This window comes from Zea mays, chromosome 10 (assembly GCF_902167145.1).
Source record: "Zea mays cultivar B73 chromosome 10, Zm-B73-REFERENCE-NAM-5.0, whole genome shotgun sequence".
In the NCBI taxonomy this organism is placed as follows: Eukaryota; Viridiplantae; Streptophyta; class Magnoliopsida; order Poales; family Poaceae; genus Zea; species Zea mays.
In genome coordinates this window covers 1,760,404-1,780,149 of record NC_050105.1, presented here as the reverse complement: position 1 = coordinate 1,780,149, position 19,746 = coordinate 1,760,404, and the positions used below count along the sequence as shown (strand labels likewise).

At 45.0% G+C, this 19,746-nt stretch overlaps 2 protein-coding genes across 3 annotated transcripts; one reads left to right on the top strand and one right to left on the bottom strand.

Annotated features, from left to right (window-relative positions):
- The first annotated feature begins 3,820 nt into the window (after positions 1-3,820).
- On the top strand, positions 3,821-8,296 carry LOC103640675 (putative disease resistance RPP13-like protein 2). Its single transcript, XM_008664157.3, has 3 exons — positions 3,821-4,283; positions 4,676-4,897; positions 5,479-8,296. The coding sequence occupies exons 1-3, from the start codon at positions 4,018-4,020 to the stop codon at positions 7,790-7,792; spliced, it is 2,802 nt and encodes a 933-aa protein (XP_008662379.1). The 5' UTR covers positions 3,821-4,017; the 3' UTR covers positions 7,793-8,296.
- Positions 8,297-8,715: 419 nt separating this feature from the next.
- On the bottom strand, positions 8,716-18,143 carry LOC100382152 (uncharacterized). Of its 2 annotated transcripts, NM_001361622.1 has the most exons (8): positions 15,614-15,744; positions 15,325-15,509; positions 12,838-13,085; positions 11,074-11,250; positions 10,821-10,977; positions 10,574-10,713; positions 10,442-10,477; positions 8,760-10,015 (listed from the first exon to the last, which is right to left on the bottom strand). In NM_001361622.1, exons 2-8 carry the CDS (start codon positions 15,446-15,448, stop codon positions 9,176-9,178), a joined length of 1,722 nt encoding a protein of 573 aa, NP_001348551.1. In that variant the 5' UTR covers positions 15,449-15,509; positions 15,614-15,744; the 3' UTR covers positions 8,760-9,175. The 2 variants fall into 2 exon arrangements, with proteins under 2 accessions (XP_008662138.1, NP_001348551.1); XM_008663916.4 differs by lacking the exon at positions 11,074-11,250 and having other exon boundaries at positions 8,716-10,015; positions 15,614-18,143.
- Between the last annotated feature and the right edge of the window lie 1,603 nt (positions 18,144-19,746).

Below are 19,746 nucleotides of genomic sequence, written 5' to 3'. Positions count from 1 at the left end.
GTTCAAGCACTTGGCCTACACTAGCCGTCTTTTCATCATCCCTTTAGTTCACTGGATTTCTACGTATAGGGCAGTGACCAAGTCTTCATGACCGTGAAGGTACGGCGATCCGAATCGATTATACTCAGCTGAGGATCTTCGATCACACGACATATGTAGCACTTAACCCTTGCATATGTCAACTCGCCACCGGGGTTCTTAAGACCAGATCAGGTTCACGCCAACCGAGAGCACAGATACACCACCGTCCAGCCTCTTGCCACGGAGGGTACACGCTACTCTCACCATCTCTCCACTCCCATTGCGTGGTATCTTATTCTGGTATTAGTCTACCCGAGGCAAATCTTACCCATGACGAGGCATGTGACCAGTTAAAGGGTCCTCAGTCATCAAGCCTACATCGGCACGGTCCTTAATCGACTCAGATGGAGACACTACACCGAGACTCTCTTCTCGTGCAAGTCACCCGCCTGGTCTCAGCTTAATCATTTCAAACCCAAAGTTTGGTACCTGGCAGAGGTACATCTTTTCCGATGTTGAATCCATCATGGCCATGATGGATCCACCATCAAGTTTTATTTTTGAAAACATCCCACCCACTTTGCAACATCATTTTTTTGAGAAAACAAAACATTTTGTTTTTCTAAAGCAAAGCTAAGCATAAGAAAACCTTTTGTAAAACAGAGATTTAGGAAATAATCCAAGGAAGGAGATGCAGTAATAGTTTAGCACACAACTCCTATCACCTAATGCATCAAGTAAGTGAGAAAGATTTTAAAAGGAACAAGGAGGTGGCAAATGCACCGGGGCTTGCCTTGTGTTACTGGTGAATCAGGCTTGGTTCCGCAGATATCGAAATAAAAACAGTTGCCTGCCTGATGTTCCTCAGGTGGTGGTGAAGTCTTCGCTTCTTCGACTTCTACTTCTTCTTCGTTTTCTAGATATAGCCATAATAATGAATGCCCATGTAATGCTCATGAGAGTGCAAAGATAATAAAAGTTTATTATCTAAAGTCTTGAATACAATTTTCCTTCACAGATCTCCGAGAACTTAGGGTTTCCGGAGTCAATAGTGAAGTTCATAGGGCAGGGGGGCTAAGGTTTTGGGTTCTAAGTATCAAACATGGTCCAAAACATACCAAATTTTACCCAAGGCTTCTAAATATTATTCAGAGATTACCCTAAGAATTTAGTGAATTTTGGATTTATTATTTATTCTCTAAAAATCCAGAAGCATGGTTTTTGGCTATTTTAAATGCTCTATAATTTCCTATTTGGACTAAAAATCATGAAACTATTTTTATTAAATTCTATAGGAAATTAGAAGTCTAAAAAAATTGGTCTTGCATTTTTAGGATGTTTCTACAATTTTCTAGAATTTCTTTAGCTCTGGCAGAAAAAGAAAAGGAAAAAGACATGAATAGTTCTGGACCGAATTTGGCCCAGGTCGGCCCATCCACTGGTGACACCACGCCCTTGCGCGCCCGCGCGCGCCTGCGCTGGCAAATTTGCACAGAGGCCCTCGCTATTTGAATAATCCGTTAAGAATCCTTAACCACTATTCATTCTCTCTCTAACAGTTACACAGAGGTCCCCCAACCTTTGTTTCTTCTCCAAATAGGCCCCTGGCCACGGCGCGCTCGCCGTCGATCACTGACGCGGCACATACTGGCCATGACCGGTGGTGGCTGTCTAAAATAGCTACGGGGTGAGCATTAACGGTCCCAGGCGACCTAGGAACGAGCTTCACTGTGGCTTGCATACGCAGAGGATGTTCTACTCAAGCACATAGCGGAACCCGCAACGTCGAGATCGCGTTCCCAATCAACCATGCCATAATTAGTCAAATGGCTGCCACGATAAGCTTCCCGGGTACCCAGAGCTGCTAAAACAGCACACGAGAAACGCAGAGCCATACCAGAGTGGTCCGGCCACGGAAAGGCTATCCACGGCGGCGCGGAGATTCAATTTGGGGGAAAACCCAAATTGAAACGCTATGGCAAATGATTGGAGATGAGACTGGGTGCTCTGGATTGGGGATAACCTAACGGAGCTCACAGAGGCATCAATTTATAGAGATCGATCGCGAGCACGACGAATTTGAGCGGCGGATGGTTATCGGTAAGAAACAAGATGAGTCACCGGAGGCCGCTCAACGTGGCATTTATTGGGTTAAGTCTCCGGTGACGATGAGGCTGGCTTTAGTGATCTTCAGTGGGGTGGTAGTATGGCTTAGGAGCGTGGCGGACGCCGATGAACGGCGATCATCGCGGCGACGGTCGTGCGGCCACATCGTGGCGCAAGTGGGTACGGTAATAAGCCGGCCACGAAACCCCGACCATATCCATGGCGAGTTCTTTTTGCCGGTGAACTCAATCCATAGCCCGCACGCACGAATCACGGCGAACCGCACTGATCCCGGCGAAGAGTCACCGGCGGCCAGCTCACCGAATTCGTGAATCTGTTGGCTACTGTACCATTGGAACCTTTGACAGAGCGCCTGACAGACGATGTTTAGGGTAGATTTTTTCTAAATTTTTCATGGCAACATCATCATCCTTCTGCACCAAAATTGTAGACCTATCAACCATCTTTACTTTTGCTATAGCAGTCCTAGTCGAATTCCTACTGGATTTAGCTCAAATCCGATCTCAAGTTCGGCCAATACCACTGGTGGCCATGTTTCAGTCTAAAAAACCGATTGACACCCTATCTTTGGACCCAATTTTCTCAAAATTCTTCATGGTACCAAGGCATGATCTCTATAGTAAAGTTATTCCCTTTTCATAGATCTACAAAATTGATGTGGTGACCTAGGGCAAAAACTTTATGGTTTGGAAGTTACAAAGCTTCAAAGTTGAGCCAACTACACTGAATTTCAGACTTAGTTCCATAGGGCTTAAGTGGTACTTTTTGCAAATAGGTCCAATTCATAACTTTTTGACTTAGGAATCCTCACATATGTGAACTTTATGACTTTAGGTACCCTAATACCTTGGTTTTTGCACTTGAGTCCAAAAGTGCACTAATTTTGCACTTAGCCCCCTAGGGTTTAAGTTTAGGGCTTTCTAGGTTTCCATTTAGGGTTTGTGGTACTTTTAGGGTTTTAATGCCATCCACTCATTGTGATATTTTATGATTATTATAACTAAACTTTGGAGTTTTCTCTTGGTTAAACTTCGGTTATCCCTTTAAGCCCAATCTAGGGTTAAATACTCTATCCTATGGTTTGGTTCATAAAATGTCATATCAATACAACTTGTTTGAAATTTTACCTAGTGAATGAATTTTAGGTGTAACAAACACACGAAATGCAATGCTTATGTTGTTATGCTCAAATTTTAGTGACAGTAACACCAAGAGTGTTACAATCACAATGTCTCAATGTCAATAAACCCAATATTTTCATCACACACGATTTCAGACAAACCTCACCTTGCCTTTGAAAAACAAAGAAACACGAGGCAGGAGGGTACCTCATCTTGCCTCCTAAAAACAAATAAAGACAAGGCGGGAGGTCTCACAAAAAGGAGCACCTTCACATTCACCCCCACACCAGGGGCTCTATCTGAACACCACCTTGCCTTCGAAAAACAAAGCAACACAAAGTCAAAAGGTCTCAGAAAAGAACACACGCATTCTCTCACGCATACACCCACGCAAGAGGCTCCATCTAAACCTCACCTTGCCTTTAAAAAAAATCAAAGAAGAAGACATGAAGTCTCACAAAACAAAAAGTGCACACCCTGCACCAGCAGCGAATCCTCACCAAACCATATTCATAAAGACAGTTCGAGAACTGTCTCTCCAATAAAGAAAGAAAGGTATCGTCAGGTAGCATTGCGGCTCGTTCACGTCCGATTAGCAGGGTGGCGAGAAGAATCGAATCAGTCCCTATCTGAGGAGCATGCATGCAGCGATCGACCAAGTATTTATCTTCGTTTCATTCTGAAAGGGTAGCCAGCCACACCAGCGGCAGCAGAGCTAGAGCTGTTAGCTAGCCTTGTTGCAAGGATAATGGCGGAGGCGATCATCGGGCCTCTGGTCGGGAGGCTGCAGGAGGTGGCCGTGGGCGAGGCCCGGGCGCTGGTGGGGGTGAACGCCGACATCCACCGGCTCCGCGACAAGCTCATGTGGCTGCAGGCCTTCCTCCGCGAGGCCGACACCAGGCGCCGGGCCGTCACCGACGAGATCACCAGGGTCTGGACGCTGCAGACGCGCGACGCCGTGTTCGACGCCGAGGACGCGCTCGACCATTACCACCTCCGTGCCGACATGTCCAGGTACCTACAAGCCACAGAACCATCGATGGCCGAATTATTGTTGCAACAGGTCAGACAGTTTGAGGCCTTCGTCCCCTAGGTTACGAGGGATAAAATCTCACCGTGGACTTAATCCGATCGAGTCTAAATTGAGTAAATCTATATCTCATATCCAATTCTATTATGAGATGAAATCCACCATTTAATTTATGTATCTTTCAAAACTAGTTATTATTTTAATCCATGGATTCTAATATAAACTTATGCAGTATTTTCATAAATTTGTTCCATATCTAATGAGCTATTGTGTATATATATATATATATATATATATATATATATATATCCCTCCAGCTCTCTACAAAGGTCTTTCTCTGATTTATAACATGCTCATATATGCATCAATTCTGAAGGTACCCAAGGTGGGCTCGTGGTACTATGATGTGTCTTCAGACATTCACGACTCAAATACGGATGAGACGCGGCCTCTCCAGAAAAATCAGAGCCATCAACATGAGGCTTGATGGCATCATTGAAAACAAGGATAAATACAAGATAGAGGATTCCAATACGAAGACAGGTGTGACATGGAAGCCTTCTACCTCGACATCTATACGCTACACTCATAGAAAGCTGTAAGTGGACAGAGTGAATTATTACCTAGCTTCTCTACTGCTTAACTATACTAGCGCGAGGGGAGGGCTTGCATGGCACGAGTGAGGGAAAGCCTAGGGGCGGCAGAGTCATGGGGAGAGGGGATGAGAGATGATGGATGATCTAAATAATATTATCTATTCAATTTGAATGCGTAAGGAAGATGGGGTTATTCAGCGATATGAATCGTAGATTTGTATGATCCCATGTAAAATCCTAAATATGTAGTCAGGAGGACTTATGCCACCTCTATAAATCGATTTACAGAGACAATGTGGTGACCATAGCCACAAAAAACGGGTACATTGGCAGTGACCCATGACTAAGAACGTTGTCCTTGATCCGGATACGTGGAGTCATTTTCGTTACCACTATATAAAAATCTCTCACAATATCACGTTCATCGACCATATCAATTTGGGAACTTTGTAGCTATGGGTCTATGGTGGTAACTGGTGGCAGTCTCAAGATGTATGGCTCTGTGCCTCTGTATAGTGCATATAGTATTAGGTTATCTTTAACAGCTTACTAACCACAATACAATGGTTGAACTTGAACTCAGGGATGATGTCCACGATGCAGACGCGGTGATCTATATGGAGGAGCACGACAAACTAGAGGATGCCCTTGTCAACAACAACCTAGCTGAACACCAAGACGGCAAAGACGACCACTACCCAGTCATGATCACCGTGTCCGGAGAAAGCGGCATCGGCAAGACAACTCTCGTGAGAGACATCTACAAAAAGATGGAGAACCAGAAAGTGTTCGAGGTGCAAGCCATGGAAAGCTTCGCGCCTTACCTGACCGCTCCCAACATCCTCCAGCAGATCACCCAGCAGCTGACGCAGGACGACACCAACTGCCCTAAAGAGATGGCGCAGGAGATGCTGCAGAGCAGGCTGAGAGGCAAGAAGTACCTGCTCGTGATCGACGGCGAGGTCAGCGGCACTGAGTGGAAGCACTTCTTGACCAGCATCCCGGTGGGCGCCAGGGGCAGCAGGGTGGTGCACATCACGCAGGGCAAGCCGGAAGAGCCGCCTAGCAGCTACCACCACGTCACCATCGAGCTAAAGAAGCTCACGGAAGACGCCGCCATGGCGTTGTTCCGGCAGAGGCTGCCCAAGGAGCTGCAGGACAAGAACCTCAGCAAGTACCGGAAGAGCGTTTTCAAGATCACCCAGGGGCTGCCTCTGGCGGTGGTTCTCTTGTCGGGCCTCGTGCAGACCAAGGTGTTCCCGGGCGAGTGGGTGAAGGTCTTCCACTACCTCAAGTCCAAGCCGTCGACGGCGAACCTCGAGAGCATGCTGTCGGTCTGCTTCGACGACCTCCCGCACGAGCTCAAGTGCTGCTTCCTCTACTTCGCCGCGCTGCCGACCAACACCACGGTCGAGGCGCGCAGCCTGGTGTTCATGTGGGTCGCGGAGGGGTTCCTTTCCTCCAAGGGCGGGAAGACGATGGAGAAGATCGGCTTCGTCTACCTGTCCGAGCTGATCAGCCGGAACCTCGTCAACCGGGCCAAAATGAACGACGATTCCAGCTTCGGGAGCATGCTGGTCACGATCCAAACCAAAGTCCACGACTTCCTGCAGATAGAAGCGCATGAGGCGAGCTTCGTGGAGGTCCACAGCAACGACGACATCCCCACGCTGACCAGCGCTCGCCGCCTCTCTCTGCAGAACTACACCGACAAGTACGCCGTCCTGGCGCACCCGCTGCCGAAGCTACGGTCCATCTTCTCCCAGTACGAGCAGGAGCCTAACAAGGGTGACCGGGGGCACCACCACAGGTCCAAAGGGAGCCGGGCGTACATGTTCCGGTTGTCCCAGCAAAGGGCGATCTCGAAGATGAAGAGAGACATCAGGTCTCACATCAAGGACCTGTTCCATGGGTCCGAGTTCCTCCGCGTCATCAACCTGCAGGGCATCGAGATCGGCGAGACTCTGACGAGCGCCATCGGCGACCTTGTGCACCTGCAGTACCTCGGCATCACGTCGTGCTCGCTGAGACACGTCCCGTGGTCCATCGGAGGACTCACCAGCCTCCAGACACTGGACGTGAGGGAGACCAACGTCCGAGAGCTCCCGAGGTCGTTCTGGATGATCAAGACCCTGCGGCATGTGCTTGGCTTCGTCCTCAAGCTGCCCAAGCAGATCGGCAACCTGAAGCAGCTGCATACGCTCGACTCCATAGACCTCGAGCAAGTTTCAGAGGAGACGGATTTGGTGGAGACACTAGGAGAGATGATCCACCTCGAGTTCCTCTCCATCTGGCACGTCTCGCATGCCAACGTGAAGGCTCTCTCCGCTGCCATGGAGAAGCTCGAGAGCCTCAGGACCCTCATCTTGGAAGGAAAGATCATCCCTTCAAACGTCTTCACCACCGCCTCCCTCCGCCGCGTCAAGTTCATGTTCCTGAGCGGGGACCTGCTGCGTTCATCTGATCTAGACGACGGTGGTGAATCCTTCATCCTCCCTAACCTCGCCATGCTCTCTCTGGAGAAGACGTACGTGACGCAGGAGTTCATCAGCAAGCTGTCTGAGCTGCCGTCTCTCACCACCCTTGCGCTGTACCCTGGCTCGTACAGGGACAAGAAACTCGTGTTCGCTTCGGCCAAGTTCCCGCGCCTCAAGAGGATCAAGACGGTCGACGTGGAGGTGCTGGAGAGCGTCGAGGTTGAGGTGAGCAAGGTCCCTGAGCTCAAAGAGCTGGAGATCCACTCCTACTTCACAGGTGGTTATCATCACATTGACCTGGGTAGTGAAAGGAGGAAGCGTTCTCGAAAGACGAGGATCGTGGTTGATTTGAAGAAAGTGAATGGTGCTGTTCATGAAGAAAATGCTGACACTTCTGGATGGTGGATGATATTCTCGTGAGTCATATAGTAAGGTAAAATTGGCACCCACCACAGCTGTACAAGCAGGGAGGCTGATTATCTTCTTCTTTTCTCATGTTGTTCCTCTTTTCTCTCTCTCTTCATCATCTTCTTGACTTCTTCCTTCCTCTCTTCTCCCTTCCTCCTCTTCTTTCTTCCTCTCCCTTCCTCATCCACTATCTTCTCCCTTCATACTCCCATGTGCAAGCAGGCGCAGGGGGGGCTGGAGGGCCCCTCTGGATCCGCCACTGTGCACAAGTATAGATCATTAAGATGCCATTATCGTTCCTATGAGCTACAAGCTCCTATGAGCTACAATGCTTGTACATGCCTACATGGTCACTGCGTAACCATCACACTCTCTTAAAGATGGTGTGTTCAATGATTGTAATTTGTAAATATTTGGATGCCGTTGTTGTTTTCAGTGTTGTGAATAAGTGTAACCTCTATTTAAGACATGTGTTCAACTTAGCAATCTTCATCAAAATAAGGTTATATTAAACAACTTAGAAGTGAGAACATTGAATATATGTCCTAGTATTTGATGAGGACTGTTAGATTAAGTATGACCATAATTTATGTTTTATTTAATTAAATTAAATAAATTCTAGGTACATATTAAATGTGTTAAGGCATCAAGACCCCTTGGAGTTGTCGGGGCAATCTAGGGTTGTCGAAGACCTCTAGGGCCATCTAGGAGCATCGGGGGCTCGGGGCGAGACCTAAAGGTTTGGACCAAGCTATTTGGGGCTGTCTAGGAATGGCTCGGAAATAAGAACCTAAAGCATGGCCTAATACGAAGAAAAATAAGTCGGATCGAACCTCAAACCTCAAATATAGACACGATGGGAGAAGTGTCCGATGTACGAGTAGCTTTATAGCTTATTTGCAAGAAGGGGATTTGGGGCTAAAATCTTCTCTCTATTCAAAACTAAATAGAAAATAGAAAATAAATTTAAGTCACAAAAAGGACAAGTATTTGCAGTTCACATCATATCTATGACACTATGACCAGTTAAGTTCTAACACTGCTTCAGCCCAGCGCCCCAGCCCCTAAAAGGGCACTGCTATATCAGAGGGCAGCTCTATTAAGCAACAATTCCAGCACCACTTTCTTGCGCCTCAGGGGATCAATGCAAAGTCTAACTACTGCACACACGACACAAACAGGAAGAGTTAAAACAACTCGGACCAAACAAAAGCCCCCATGCCTATTCTACAATCTTTTTTTTTCTAATCGTGACCATTGGTCCTGCTGCTTCTCTTGCAGCAGGGCCAGTCACGTATAAGCTCGACACCAGGTAATTATGTCTAATGTACAAAATTTAGCACGAGGTGCTGCCTTTTATAAGCCCGCCCCGATGGATGTCATGCCACCATAGAGTCATTGTCGTTGGGCGGACGGAGATTGCTGCACCTGCACTGCTGGGAAGTACCCCATGCCTGCTGATGTCTGGAAGAACCCTGCTGACTGCTGCGGCGCTGGCGGCTGAGGAGGAGACTGCTGCTGCTGCTGGGGTTGGGTCTGAGCCGGTGGAAGCGGAGGTGGAGGTGGACCGCTTGGCGCTGGAAAACCTGCTGGCATGATGCTGGACATCGGCGGAGGAGGCGGCATGGAGCCAGCCATCATCCCGAACGGTCCCATCCCCATCATTCCTCCAGCGCTTTGACCGAACTGTTGCAGGAGCGGTGGCAGAAGAGGCGGCAACGGTGGTGGAGGCGGTGGTGCGAATAGGCCTGGCGCTTGGTTCATCTGTGTCGCTGCTTGTGTGGGCATCGATCCAACCGGCTGCTGCAGCCGTGGTGCTTGCATGGAGAATGGAGGCGCGCCCATGTCGCTGGCCAGCACGGTTCTCTCAAGCCTGGGCCTCTTTTCGACCTGGAAGCCCGGCGGTGCCCCGGAGAGTTGGTCTCTGGGAGGAGATCCGCTGTTCATGGAAGATAGCGAAGCGCCGTGTGTGGCGACGAAAGATGAGAAGATGGAGCTCAGGACCTGCACCGGCGCTGACAGAGATGCCAGCTTGTCGGCCATTGCTGCTGCCGTTCTCTTGGGCTCATCTCCGGCTGCACCGATTGGAGGGGCGAGTGAGGGTGCTGGATTCAGCGACTGTAACTGAGGAGACATCAGCAGCGGACTAGAACTAGATCCTGTGCCATTTGCGACAACGGCACCACCAAACCGTTGCCTAAGTTGAATGGCATGTTCAGCCTCTGCTCGAGCAACCTGTTATGGCAATCAGACAAGGGATTACCAATAATTTCATAAGACAGCTAAAAGATTATTACACCATAGATGAATCTCAGCAAAAAAAAAGAGCTAATTGAGACATGCATGTCGGCATCACCCAAGGCACAAAAGCTTCATACAATTAGCACATGCCCAATCAGACAGAGAAACGCAAAGGCATACTTGTGGTGTGAAGGTGTTAGATGGCTCAGACAACACACATGCCCATGGCTTACTAGCGCAGGTGTCATTTATGGAAACAAGGATTCAATTCAGAATGAACAGATTAGGTATCTCTACTTGAAGTTCTGCACATATTCTCTATTAGTACCCACTTTAATAGCTGTGGACCGACATGTTCATGCAAGGAACAACAACAGATGAAAAGCCACCATGCAATAGTGCATAAAGAATAATTCTTACTTGCAACTGGCTGCGAAGAACCTCTGACTTTGACTCCTGTTATAGAAATAAGAACGACAATTTTGAAAAAAACATGAGGCATATGTAACTGAGATGAAACGTTTGGAATATAATGGAAGTGTGCTTCAAGACCTGTTCGGTGAGAGCTTCTTTTAATTGGTTTATCAGTGATATCCTCGCTGCATCTACACTTCCAAGTTGTGCAATGCAGTGTTTCAGGATTGTTTCCTGTTCTTGTAGGTCAGAAATCATTGTTGAGGCAGGCGGATCACCTTATGAAAAACCATGCAGGCCAAAAAAAAAGCAGAACAGATAAGAATAGTGTCGAACTTTCTTCAACAGAAGATATCCATAACTAGTGAGCTAGATAAACCCTTACCTTCGGTACTAGCAAGGTCTATATCCTTCTTTAGATTTTCCAGAACACTAACAGTACTCTTACACTTGTTTAAAGCTGTGTCTTCATCAAAATGCTGATCAAACACAGATTGGTATGCAGTCACAATCTTTTCAGGCATACCACCAACAGCCAGTTTCTACATAAGAATTCAACAAGAAGTTAATACTCTCATATCCAATTCAATATGTTTCCACACAAAAAGTAGAGTGGCATAGGATAACAAATAGCTTACTTTTAGTACTGTACTGGAATCTTTCCTTCCAACTTTGGAATTTAAGGGGTTAGAGCTAGGATTTGAATTATTATTATTCCCACTGTGATCGAATATAGGAGGGTTGTCACCAAAAATGCCGTCTTTCAGACTTTCAATACGGGTTCCAAAAACTTTGCGGTCATCCCAAATTCCTATCTGTAATTCCAAAAGATAAGTTAGATATATTTTTTATTCTGGATTTCCAACAAAAACAAAGCAAATCAAATTAGCCATCAGTCATCCAATATTCAGTGGCAATGGGTGCCCGATGGGTAAAAACCCTATTAGGACGCGGGTATGGCGAATTTTGATACCCGTGAGTATTTTATTATGGCATTTGTTATATCCATCGGGTATGGTGGGTGTGGGTATGTTCTCTCTTGCCCCATACCCGCCACCCGATGGGAAACCCGCTAACATATGGCATGTGGGTCCTGATTAAGGGGCTTGTTCTCTCTCATTCATGGGTTTGTATGATGTTGTCATTTAATGTTGAATGTTGTTGACCTTGTGATAAAATTATGTTAGGTTTGATGAATTTGTCAAGCTGGCACAAAGATAATATATTATTTTATCATCTTTCAATATTGATAAGGTATGGGGTTTCATCCTTTTTTATTTGGTACTTACTTTGCGATTGAAATGATCATGTCTATTGTGATGTTAGCAGGTATAGTTGTATAGATACCCGCTACCCATGGTGGGTATGAGTATGGCGTAATTTTGTATCCATAATGGGTAGTGGGTATGGGACATTTTTTATATAGTGAGTATGGGTATAGATTTGTGTTAGTGTACCCGTTTAGGGTTTGGGGTTCTACCCCATGTATTTACCATCTCACCCATGTAATAGGCCAGACCCACCTAACAGTCTATTAATACATCTCCCAACCCCTCATTAGGGTTAAGGTTTCCCACATGATATAGAGCCAAGTTTTCTTTCCTTCCTCCCCTCCTCCCACCCAGCCGCCGCCCCCACCCACTCCTGCCCTGCTGCCGGCCGCCGCCCACACTTTGTGTGCCCATTGGATACCTTACCCACTGGCCACTGCCATCCCTAAAATTTTAGTTTCAATAAAGTATCATGTCCTATGGTGCACATTATTCTGGCAGAATTTGCAGCAAATTTCTTCACACTGTATTAATGAAAGTCCAAACAAACTATGATTAAAATTGAACAACCCTTCCAAATATTTATAACATCAGAAACACAGATGAAGAAAACTTGAATCATTGCTTCTAGCAGATGAGTAGCAACTTACCAAAAGACAATGTTTAAGAAAACAACATATTAAAACCAATGCTATTGGAAACGGAGGAAATTAGGCTACAAACTAAAAACGCTAGTTGCTTTACTAATTGATTCTGCTCGTTAGTTTAAGCTCACATTTTCTTTGCATGCAATTATATATACCAAAATCGAATGCACCATGGACATGACCATGATCATGGCTTCAAAAGAGATCAGAACAAACAAGTACTATCTGGGATCCAGAAAAGTGTACCAGAAGAGTAATAAGGATAGTTGAATAACATAAAGCAACTAATAGCATGTAACTCCAATAGTTTGCTACAGTTAAACTAAATTGGTCATTGATTCAATGGTACTATAGTACTTTGATTGTACTAAACTACTAACACATTTAGATATTCCTGCATTCTTGGACAAGGCTCTAGAACAACTCTAAGAGCTGCTCACTGCAAAGAATTAATCTTGTAATAGTGAAACAAGATAAAACTTACTAGTCTTGCCACTAGTTTCTTTGCTTCTTCTCCCCCATTTTCGTAGAAATGTTTCAATAATCTGGGTAGAACCCTCCAGAACTCATGCACATAATCTCCTCCCTTGCGCTTACTGTTTTGCAAGATATCATTTGATAGAAACAGGAATGATATTTTCTTATCATTTGTTGCAGTACTGAAATGCTTTTCCCATGTGTCCACAATCCTTCTGGCCCTCTTGCGGTGAAAAATGCACCAATGTGAAAGTGCTGCGCAAGGATTAAGGAATACAAGAAAAACTGGTCATGCAATATTTAGATGCAACTTTACATATTAAATTTGATGTATGAACAGATAGAGGAAATGAGGAAATAAATAACAAGTTTAGCCATTTACTACTTAAAGAATGCAAGGTATATAAACCACAAATTGAGTCCACCGATCCTCAACATGAAAAAAGGGGTAGCATAGATCCTAGGTATTATATAGGTGCCATCTATGAACTCTACCTACCCTGTAGATTCCCACTGAAGGCTTGTTCGTTTTGCTCCCAATCCATATGGGTTGGGTGGAATTGAGTGGGTTTAAATCCCAAACAAGACAAAATCTTTCATATTTTTTTCAATCACATCCAATCCACATGGGATAGGAATAATCGAACTAGGCCTGAAGTCTTCAAAAGTTCTGCTATTTCCTTCCAGTTTTACAGTGAGTGTCATATTAAATCTCAAGAAGCAGAACATGTTCTGAGGGAAACAAAATAACAACGTTGCTCTAAAACCTAAGGTTTAGATGTGGAGATCAAATTAGGTGAATATAAGCGTAAAAAGCGAAAGAGCCTCTATCTGAATTGGTTAGGTGGTCTGAGTAGCACTCCTCAGGTCTTGGGTTCGGCTCCCCGTGGGAGCGAATTTCAGGCTGTGGTTAAAAAATCCACTCGTCTGTTCCACACCAAAGCACAGGTCTAAGGCTCGACCCTGGTCGCGGTCGTTCTCACATGGGCTTCGATGCTGCTGTGTATGGGTGGGGCAGGGGTTCGGGGGGTTTCTCGACCTGTGTGAGAAGGTCTTCTTAATACAATACTCGGGGGTTGTCTTACCCCCCACAGGTCGAGTTTTTTTAAGCGTGAAAAGTTAACAAGGCATAAATTGCTAGTATGATTTGATATTTGATATTCCTAAGAGACACAGCAACACATGCAGTATATGTCATAGCAACTTGCTTAGAAATGGATGTCATATTCCACATATGGCATGGAATTTTTCATGCACAAGCAAGCACATTGATATCGAAACAATTATACATTTTTTCTGCACCTGTACATCAAACTCCAAAAGCATGCCTCACAGAATGTTTTTTATGCAATAAGAGGACAGGGTGTGGGATATTCCTTTACTCCACTGGTTAGTTGGTTCATATATATCCATAATGTAAAAGGCAGAGTTGTTTTGAGAAATACATTTTCAGCGCAACAAATGCTGCAAAATTTGTTTTGAACACAAAACAGAAAAGAGCAGCAGAATGCCATAAAGATTGTTCAGAGATCTAACCAAGAGTAAAACAGGCTTACTAGTTACTACCGTACTATTGCATGAATAACAGCAACCAGAGGGGAGTAGATGGCAGTTAGGATCACATGACTAAAACTTTAGGTCCTTATTAAAAGATGTGGCATAAAATTGTTCTGCTCACTTAATTTAGTAAACATGACAGCAAAATCGAGTACCCAAGAAACAAGAGACATATATAATCTAGTAATTACTGATAAAATTTAGACTCCTAGGAGTTCTTGTTACCATTTTCCATTTCACAAAATGAACAGCCTCAAATGACAATGAAAGTCGTAAATACAACTAAATGAAAGGAAAAAATGAGAGTAACAAAAAAATAGTCCCGAGAAAGTTAGGGTGGGCTAGAGATGAAACCCACCCAACAAGAGCACCAACAAAAAGTATAAAGAAATAAAATGAAAAGGGTGTTAGTGACATAATTATGGTGATAGTACTAGTAATAAAAAGAGATTAGTAACCTAGCTCACCGTTTGAGGACGTGAAAGTTTATTTGTATGCGCTTATATTCAAGGATAAAAAAAAGAATAAATTGAACTGCAGCACGAAAGCAAATTAGAAATCTAGAATATGCTGCCTAACCTATCACATTTATGATATAGGAGAAACACTGTTCTCAGGCAAACTGTCCAAAAAAGGCACTAAAGTCAAGGTAATTTTCAGGGGGTACAGTAACACGAACACATTAAAAATCCATACTCAAGAGGGTTTATAACTTCTATCTATGTGCACCAACAATCTACCAACACAGCAATCACTGTACGAAGCTAAGCAGATAAGGGTGTGTCTCGTATGCACAATCGATCTCATATCCAGTTCTCACATAGGCATTCCAATTGGCAAGTTAGGGCTTTACTGTATATAGTAGATTAACTGGAACAGGAAGTAACAGGCAGCAAGTCAGCAACGCATAAATGTAACCATGGGAAAGAAAGGATACTCTGAATGCTCGCTGTTGTGTTGTTGAGCTTGTTGAGCTTATCAACAAACCTCTCCTCGCTGAAGGAGCCGCCGCCGCCGCCGTCCCTCGTTTCCACGTCTACGCCCGACTTCGCAGCAGCCATCACGAAGTCTCCAACTAATTTACCTTCCTCGCGGATAGGCTAAAACCCAGATCGAAACGACCTTGCGCGCAAAAAAACAGAAAAAAAAACATACCAGAAAATCAGAAATTTGGGGATTGTGGTGAGAGATTAGAGCTCGGAGTTCTTCGGGGGAGAGATGCGTACCTCGGTGGCGATGAGCTCGAGCTTGGCGCCGCAGACGAGAAGGGGAAGGGGAAGCACGAAGCAGGAGGAGGGAGGACGAGGCAGAGAGGGTTTGGTTTGCGGCTTCCACCTCCACCCTTTCCTTCCTTGGATGTCTTTTTTTCTTTTATTTTGGGTGTGAAAGTCCGAATAATAAGGGTTTTAAAAGGATCGCTATAGTGCTTTTGGAGGTGGTCGTGAGCTTAAATATAAAAAAACAGCCGTGTAAATTAGGGCGGAAAGAAAACAAAATACGTTGCCCAAGTGAAAAAGAGAAACCACCGATTATATGGACCTCAAAGTTAGGAAAGAAATGGTCACAGAAGGATTATGCACTATAGACTAGCAATGTTTGTTCACCCTCTAAATTATATAATCTAACTTAAATAAATTAAAAAACAAATAAACTACATAGATTATTATGTGGGTTATACAACCTAGATATCTAGATTATGGTAATTCATAAGTAAGTTATTAGATGCTTATATGATCCATAAACCGGATTATATAATACTAGCCTTAGCCTGATTTTGTGACCAAGTAAATAGAGAGGATCCATTGGAGATTAATTATCTTGCTATTCAATTTATGAGATTTCTCCACCATGGGCCCCTTTTATTTTCATTTGAATAGCAGGTTGGTTCCTCCGTATGGATTCTTTTCATTTCTTTGGTCACCAAACTAGCCTTAGGTAGTGTCTGGGTAGCGGAGCTAGTTGGGATAGAGTTGTTCCATGCTAGGAAGTGATCCATCTAGAAGATTTTGGGGAGCCGAATGATTCATCATCTGAGCGTAATTTTCCTTTTTAGACTCACTCTGTCCTATACGAAACTAATCCAAATAACAACAAATTGAGAATGGTGCGGCTCCGTTCCACCATACTACTTCGGAAAACAAACCCTACCTTAAGAAGGGAACCAACATCACGAGAGTAATGCCTGCTAGCGAAATTTACAGATAGACAAGAATCATATCTCGTGGCTTTAGAGAGAAGACTCCATCAAGTGTAAGAGTTAGAAAAAGGAGGCGACTAACGATAGATATGTGTAGAGAGAAACTTTTTTCAAGTGAACGCCAAATTTAGGCCAAGAATGCACATGATATTATTGTCTGTTGCGGAGAAAAGACGAAGCCAGTATCGTGTAAAGAAGAGGGCCTGCCATTAGCTTCTGTGGACGGGAGAGATTGTATCTATGGGCTTAAAAGGAATACATAACTGCATGGATGTTAAAGTAGGAGACACAACGATAGATTTATGTTCAATGGGTATAAAGGGGACCACCTTCACGCGAAAACACCTAGGTGAGGAGTGCTAACTGGTCAAATCGTATATTGCGACCTGAAAGGGTTGCCATTGTCACGCGAAAAGGAGGGCTTGTATGGTACAAGGGACTATATCTATGGGCTTAAAGAAAAGATAGTGTCTATGATGGTTTTGCGTTCAATAGGTGTATAGGGGCCACAAAAGTTAGATCAAGGATGTTCACGGTAGGATTATGTGTTATGGACTTGAGCGAAAGCCAACGTTGCGTGGAGAGAGAGGATATTATAAAAAAATTATGGATATAAAGGATCGCATTTATGAGCTTAGAAGGAATACAATATCACGTGAATGTCAATTCATATTGTCGGCGTTTCGACCCCGGGGGGTCCTTGGATCGACGAGTAAATTGTCGCCGCGTGTCCCAGCTCAGATGGGTCGACGCGAGACGGAGCACGAAGGGGGGAAGAAACAGGCAAAGGGGAAACCCGCGGCCTTCGTGTTGCCCTGCGCCCAGGTCGGGTGCGCTTGCAGTAGGGGGGTTACAAGCGTCCGCAAGGGAGAGAGAGAGACTGTCCGCCAGCCCGTTCTCCCGCGCGGCCAACCTTCTCGTACGAGAGCCCTGGGCCTTCCTTTTATAGGCGTAAGGAGAGGGCCCAGATGTACAATGGGGGGTGTAGCAGTGTGCTAACGTGTCTAGCAGAGAGGAGCTAGAGCCCTAAGTACATGCTGTCGTGGCAGTCGGAGAGGTTTTGGTACCCTGTTCATGTGATGTCGTGGCCGTCGGAGGAGCGCTTGAGCCTTGTGGAAGTACAGCTATCGGGGCTGTCGGATCCTTGCTGACGTCTCCTTGCTTCCGTAAGGGGCTGAGAGCCGCCGTCGTCATGACGCACGCGGGGTGCCATCATTACTTGTTTACTGGGGCGAGCCAGATGGGACGCCGGTCTTGTTCCCCGTAGCCTGAGCTAGCTAGGGGTAGGGTAATGATGACCTTCCCTGTGACGTGGAGGGTCCGAGCCTGAGGTCGGGCGAGGCGAAGGTTCCTCCGATGTCGAGGCTGAGTCCGGGCGATGAGCTCGAGCTTGGCGCCGCAGACGAGAAGGGGAAGGGGAAGCACGAAGCAGGAGGAGGGAGGACGAGGCAGAGAGGGTTTGGTTTGCGGCTTCCACCTCCACCCTTTCCTTCCTTGGATGTCTTTTTTTCTTTTATTTTGGGTGTGAAAGTCCGAATAATAAGGGTTTTAAAAGGATCGCTATAGTGCTTTTGGAGGTGGTCGTGAGCTTAAATATAAAAAACAGCCGTGTAAATTAAGGCGGAAAGAAAACAAAATACGTTGCCCAAGTGAAAAAGAGAAACTACCGATTATATGGACGTCAAAGTTAGGAAAGAAATGGTCACAGTAGGATTATGCACTATAGACTAGCATTGTTTATTTACCCTCTAGATTATACTCCCTTCGTTTCTTTTTATTTGTCGCTGGATAGTGCAATTTTGTACTATCCAGCGACAAATAAAAAGAAACGGAGGGAGTATAATTTAACTTAAATAAATTAAAAACAAACAAACTACCTAGATTATTAGTTGGGTTATACAATCTAGATATCTAGATTATGGTAATTCATAAGTAAGTTATTAGGTGCTTATATAATCCATAAACTGGAATCTATAATATTGACCTTATGCTGATTTGGTGACCTGGTCAATAAGGGGATATCTATAGGAGAGTAATTCTCTTGCTATACAATTTATGAGATTCCTCCACTATGGACCACCTTTATTTTCCTTTGAATAGCAGGTCGGTTCCTCCCTATAAATCCTTTCCATTTCTCTGGTCACCAAACTAGCCTTTAGGTAGTGTTTGGGTGCGGAGCTAGTTGGGATAGAGTTGTTCCATGCTAGGAGCGATCAATCTATAAGGTTTTGGGAGCGGAATGGTTCAACATATGAGCATAATTTTCCTTTTTAGACTCACTCTGCCCTACACGGAACCAAAAACAACAACAAACTGAGAGCGGTGCGGCTCCATTCCACCATACTTTGGAAACAAACCCTACCTTACCAACATCACGAGAGTAATGCCTGCTAGAGAAATTTATAGATAGACAAGAATCATATCTCGTGGGTCTAGAGAGAAGACTGCATCAAATGTAAGAGTTAGAAAAAGGAGACGACTAACGATATACTCCCTCCGTTTCTTTTTATAAGTCGCTGGATAGTGCAAAATTGTTTCTGGAAGCCACTGACAGAGTATCTGTGTAGATAGAAACATTTTTCAAGTGAACGCCAAATTTAGGCCAAGAATGTACATGATATTATTGTTTGCTGCGGAGAAAAGAGGAAGCCACTGACATGTAAAGAAGAGGGTCTGCCAATAGCTTATGTGGACGGGAGAGGTTGTATCTATGGGCTTAAAAGGAATACATAATTGCATGAATGTTAAAGTAGGAGACACAACGATAGATTTATGTTCAATGGGTATAAAGGGGACTACCTTCGCGCGAAAACACCTTGGCTAGGTGAGGAGTGCTCACTGATCAAATCGTGTATTGCGACTTGAAAGGGCTGCATTGTAACATGAAAAGGAGGGCTTCTATGTGATAGTCGCCTAGAGGGGGGGGGTGAATAGGGCGAAACTGAAATTTACAAATATAAACACAACTACAAGCCGGGTTAGCGTTAGTAATGAAGAAACGAGTCCGTGAGGGAGGGCGCAAAAACAAATCCCAAGCGAATAAGCAAGTGAGACACGGAGATTTGTTTTACCGAGGTTCGGTTCTTGCAAACCTACTCCCCGTTGAGGAGGCCACAAAGGTCGGGTCTTTTTCAACCCTTCCCTCTCTCAAACGATCCACGG

What these genes read in the sequence shown, in the direction of transcription:
- LOC103640675 (XM_008664157.3), top strand. Translation starts at nt 4,018, where the DNA reads ATGGCGGAGGCGATCATCGGGCCTCTGGTCGGGAGGCTGCAGGAGGTG. An exon ending in CTCCGTGCCGACATGTCCAG is followed by an intron (nt 4,284 to 4,675) that starts GTACCTACAAGC and finishes TCAATTCTGAAG; the next exon opens with GTACCCAAGGTGGGCTCGTG. An exon ending in CGCTACACTCATAGAAAGCT is followed by an intron (nt 4,898 to 5,478) that starts GTAAGTGGACAG and finishes ACTTGAACTCAG; the next exon opens with GGATGATGTCCACGATGCAG.
- LOC100382152 (NM_001361622.1), bottom strand. Translation starts at nt 15,448, where the DNA reads ATGGCTGCTGCGAAGTCGGGCGTAGACGTGGAAACGAGGGACGGCGGC. An exon ending in AGACCTTGCTAGTACCGAAG is followed by an intron (nt 10,714 to 10,820) that starts GTAAGGGTTTAT and finishes GTTTTTCATAAG; the next exon opens with GTGATCCGCCTGCCTCAACA. An exon ending in AAGAAGCTCTCACCGAACAG is followed by an intron (nt 10,478 to 10,573) that starts GTCTTGAAGCAC and finishes TTTCTATAACAG; the next exon opens with GAGTCAAAGTCAGAGGTTCT.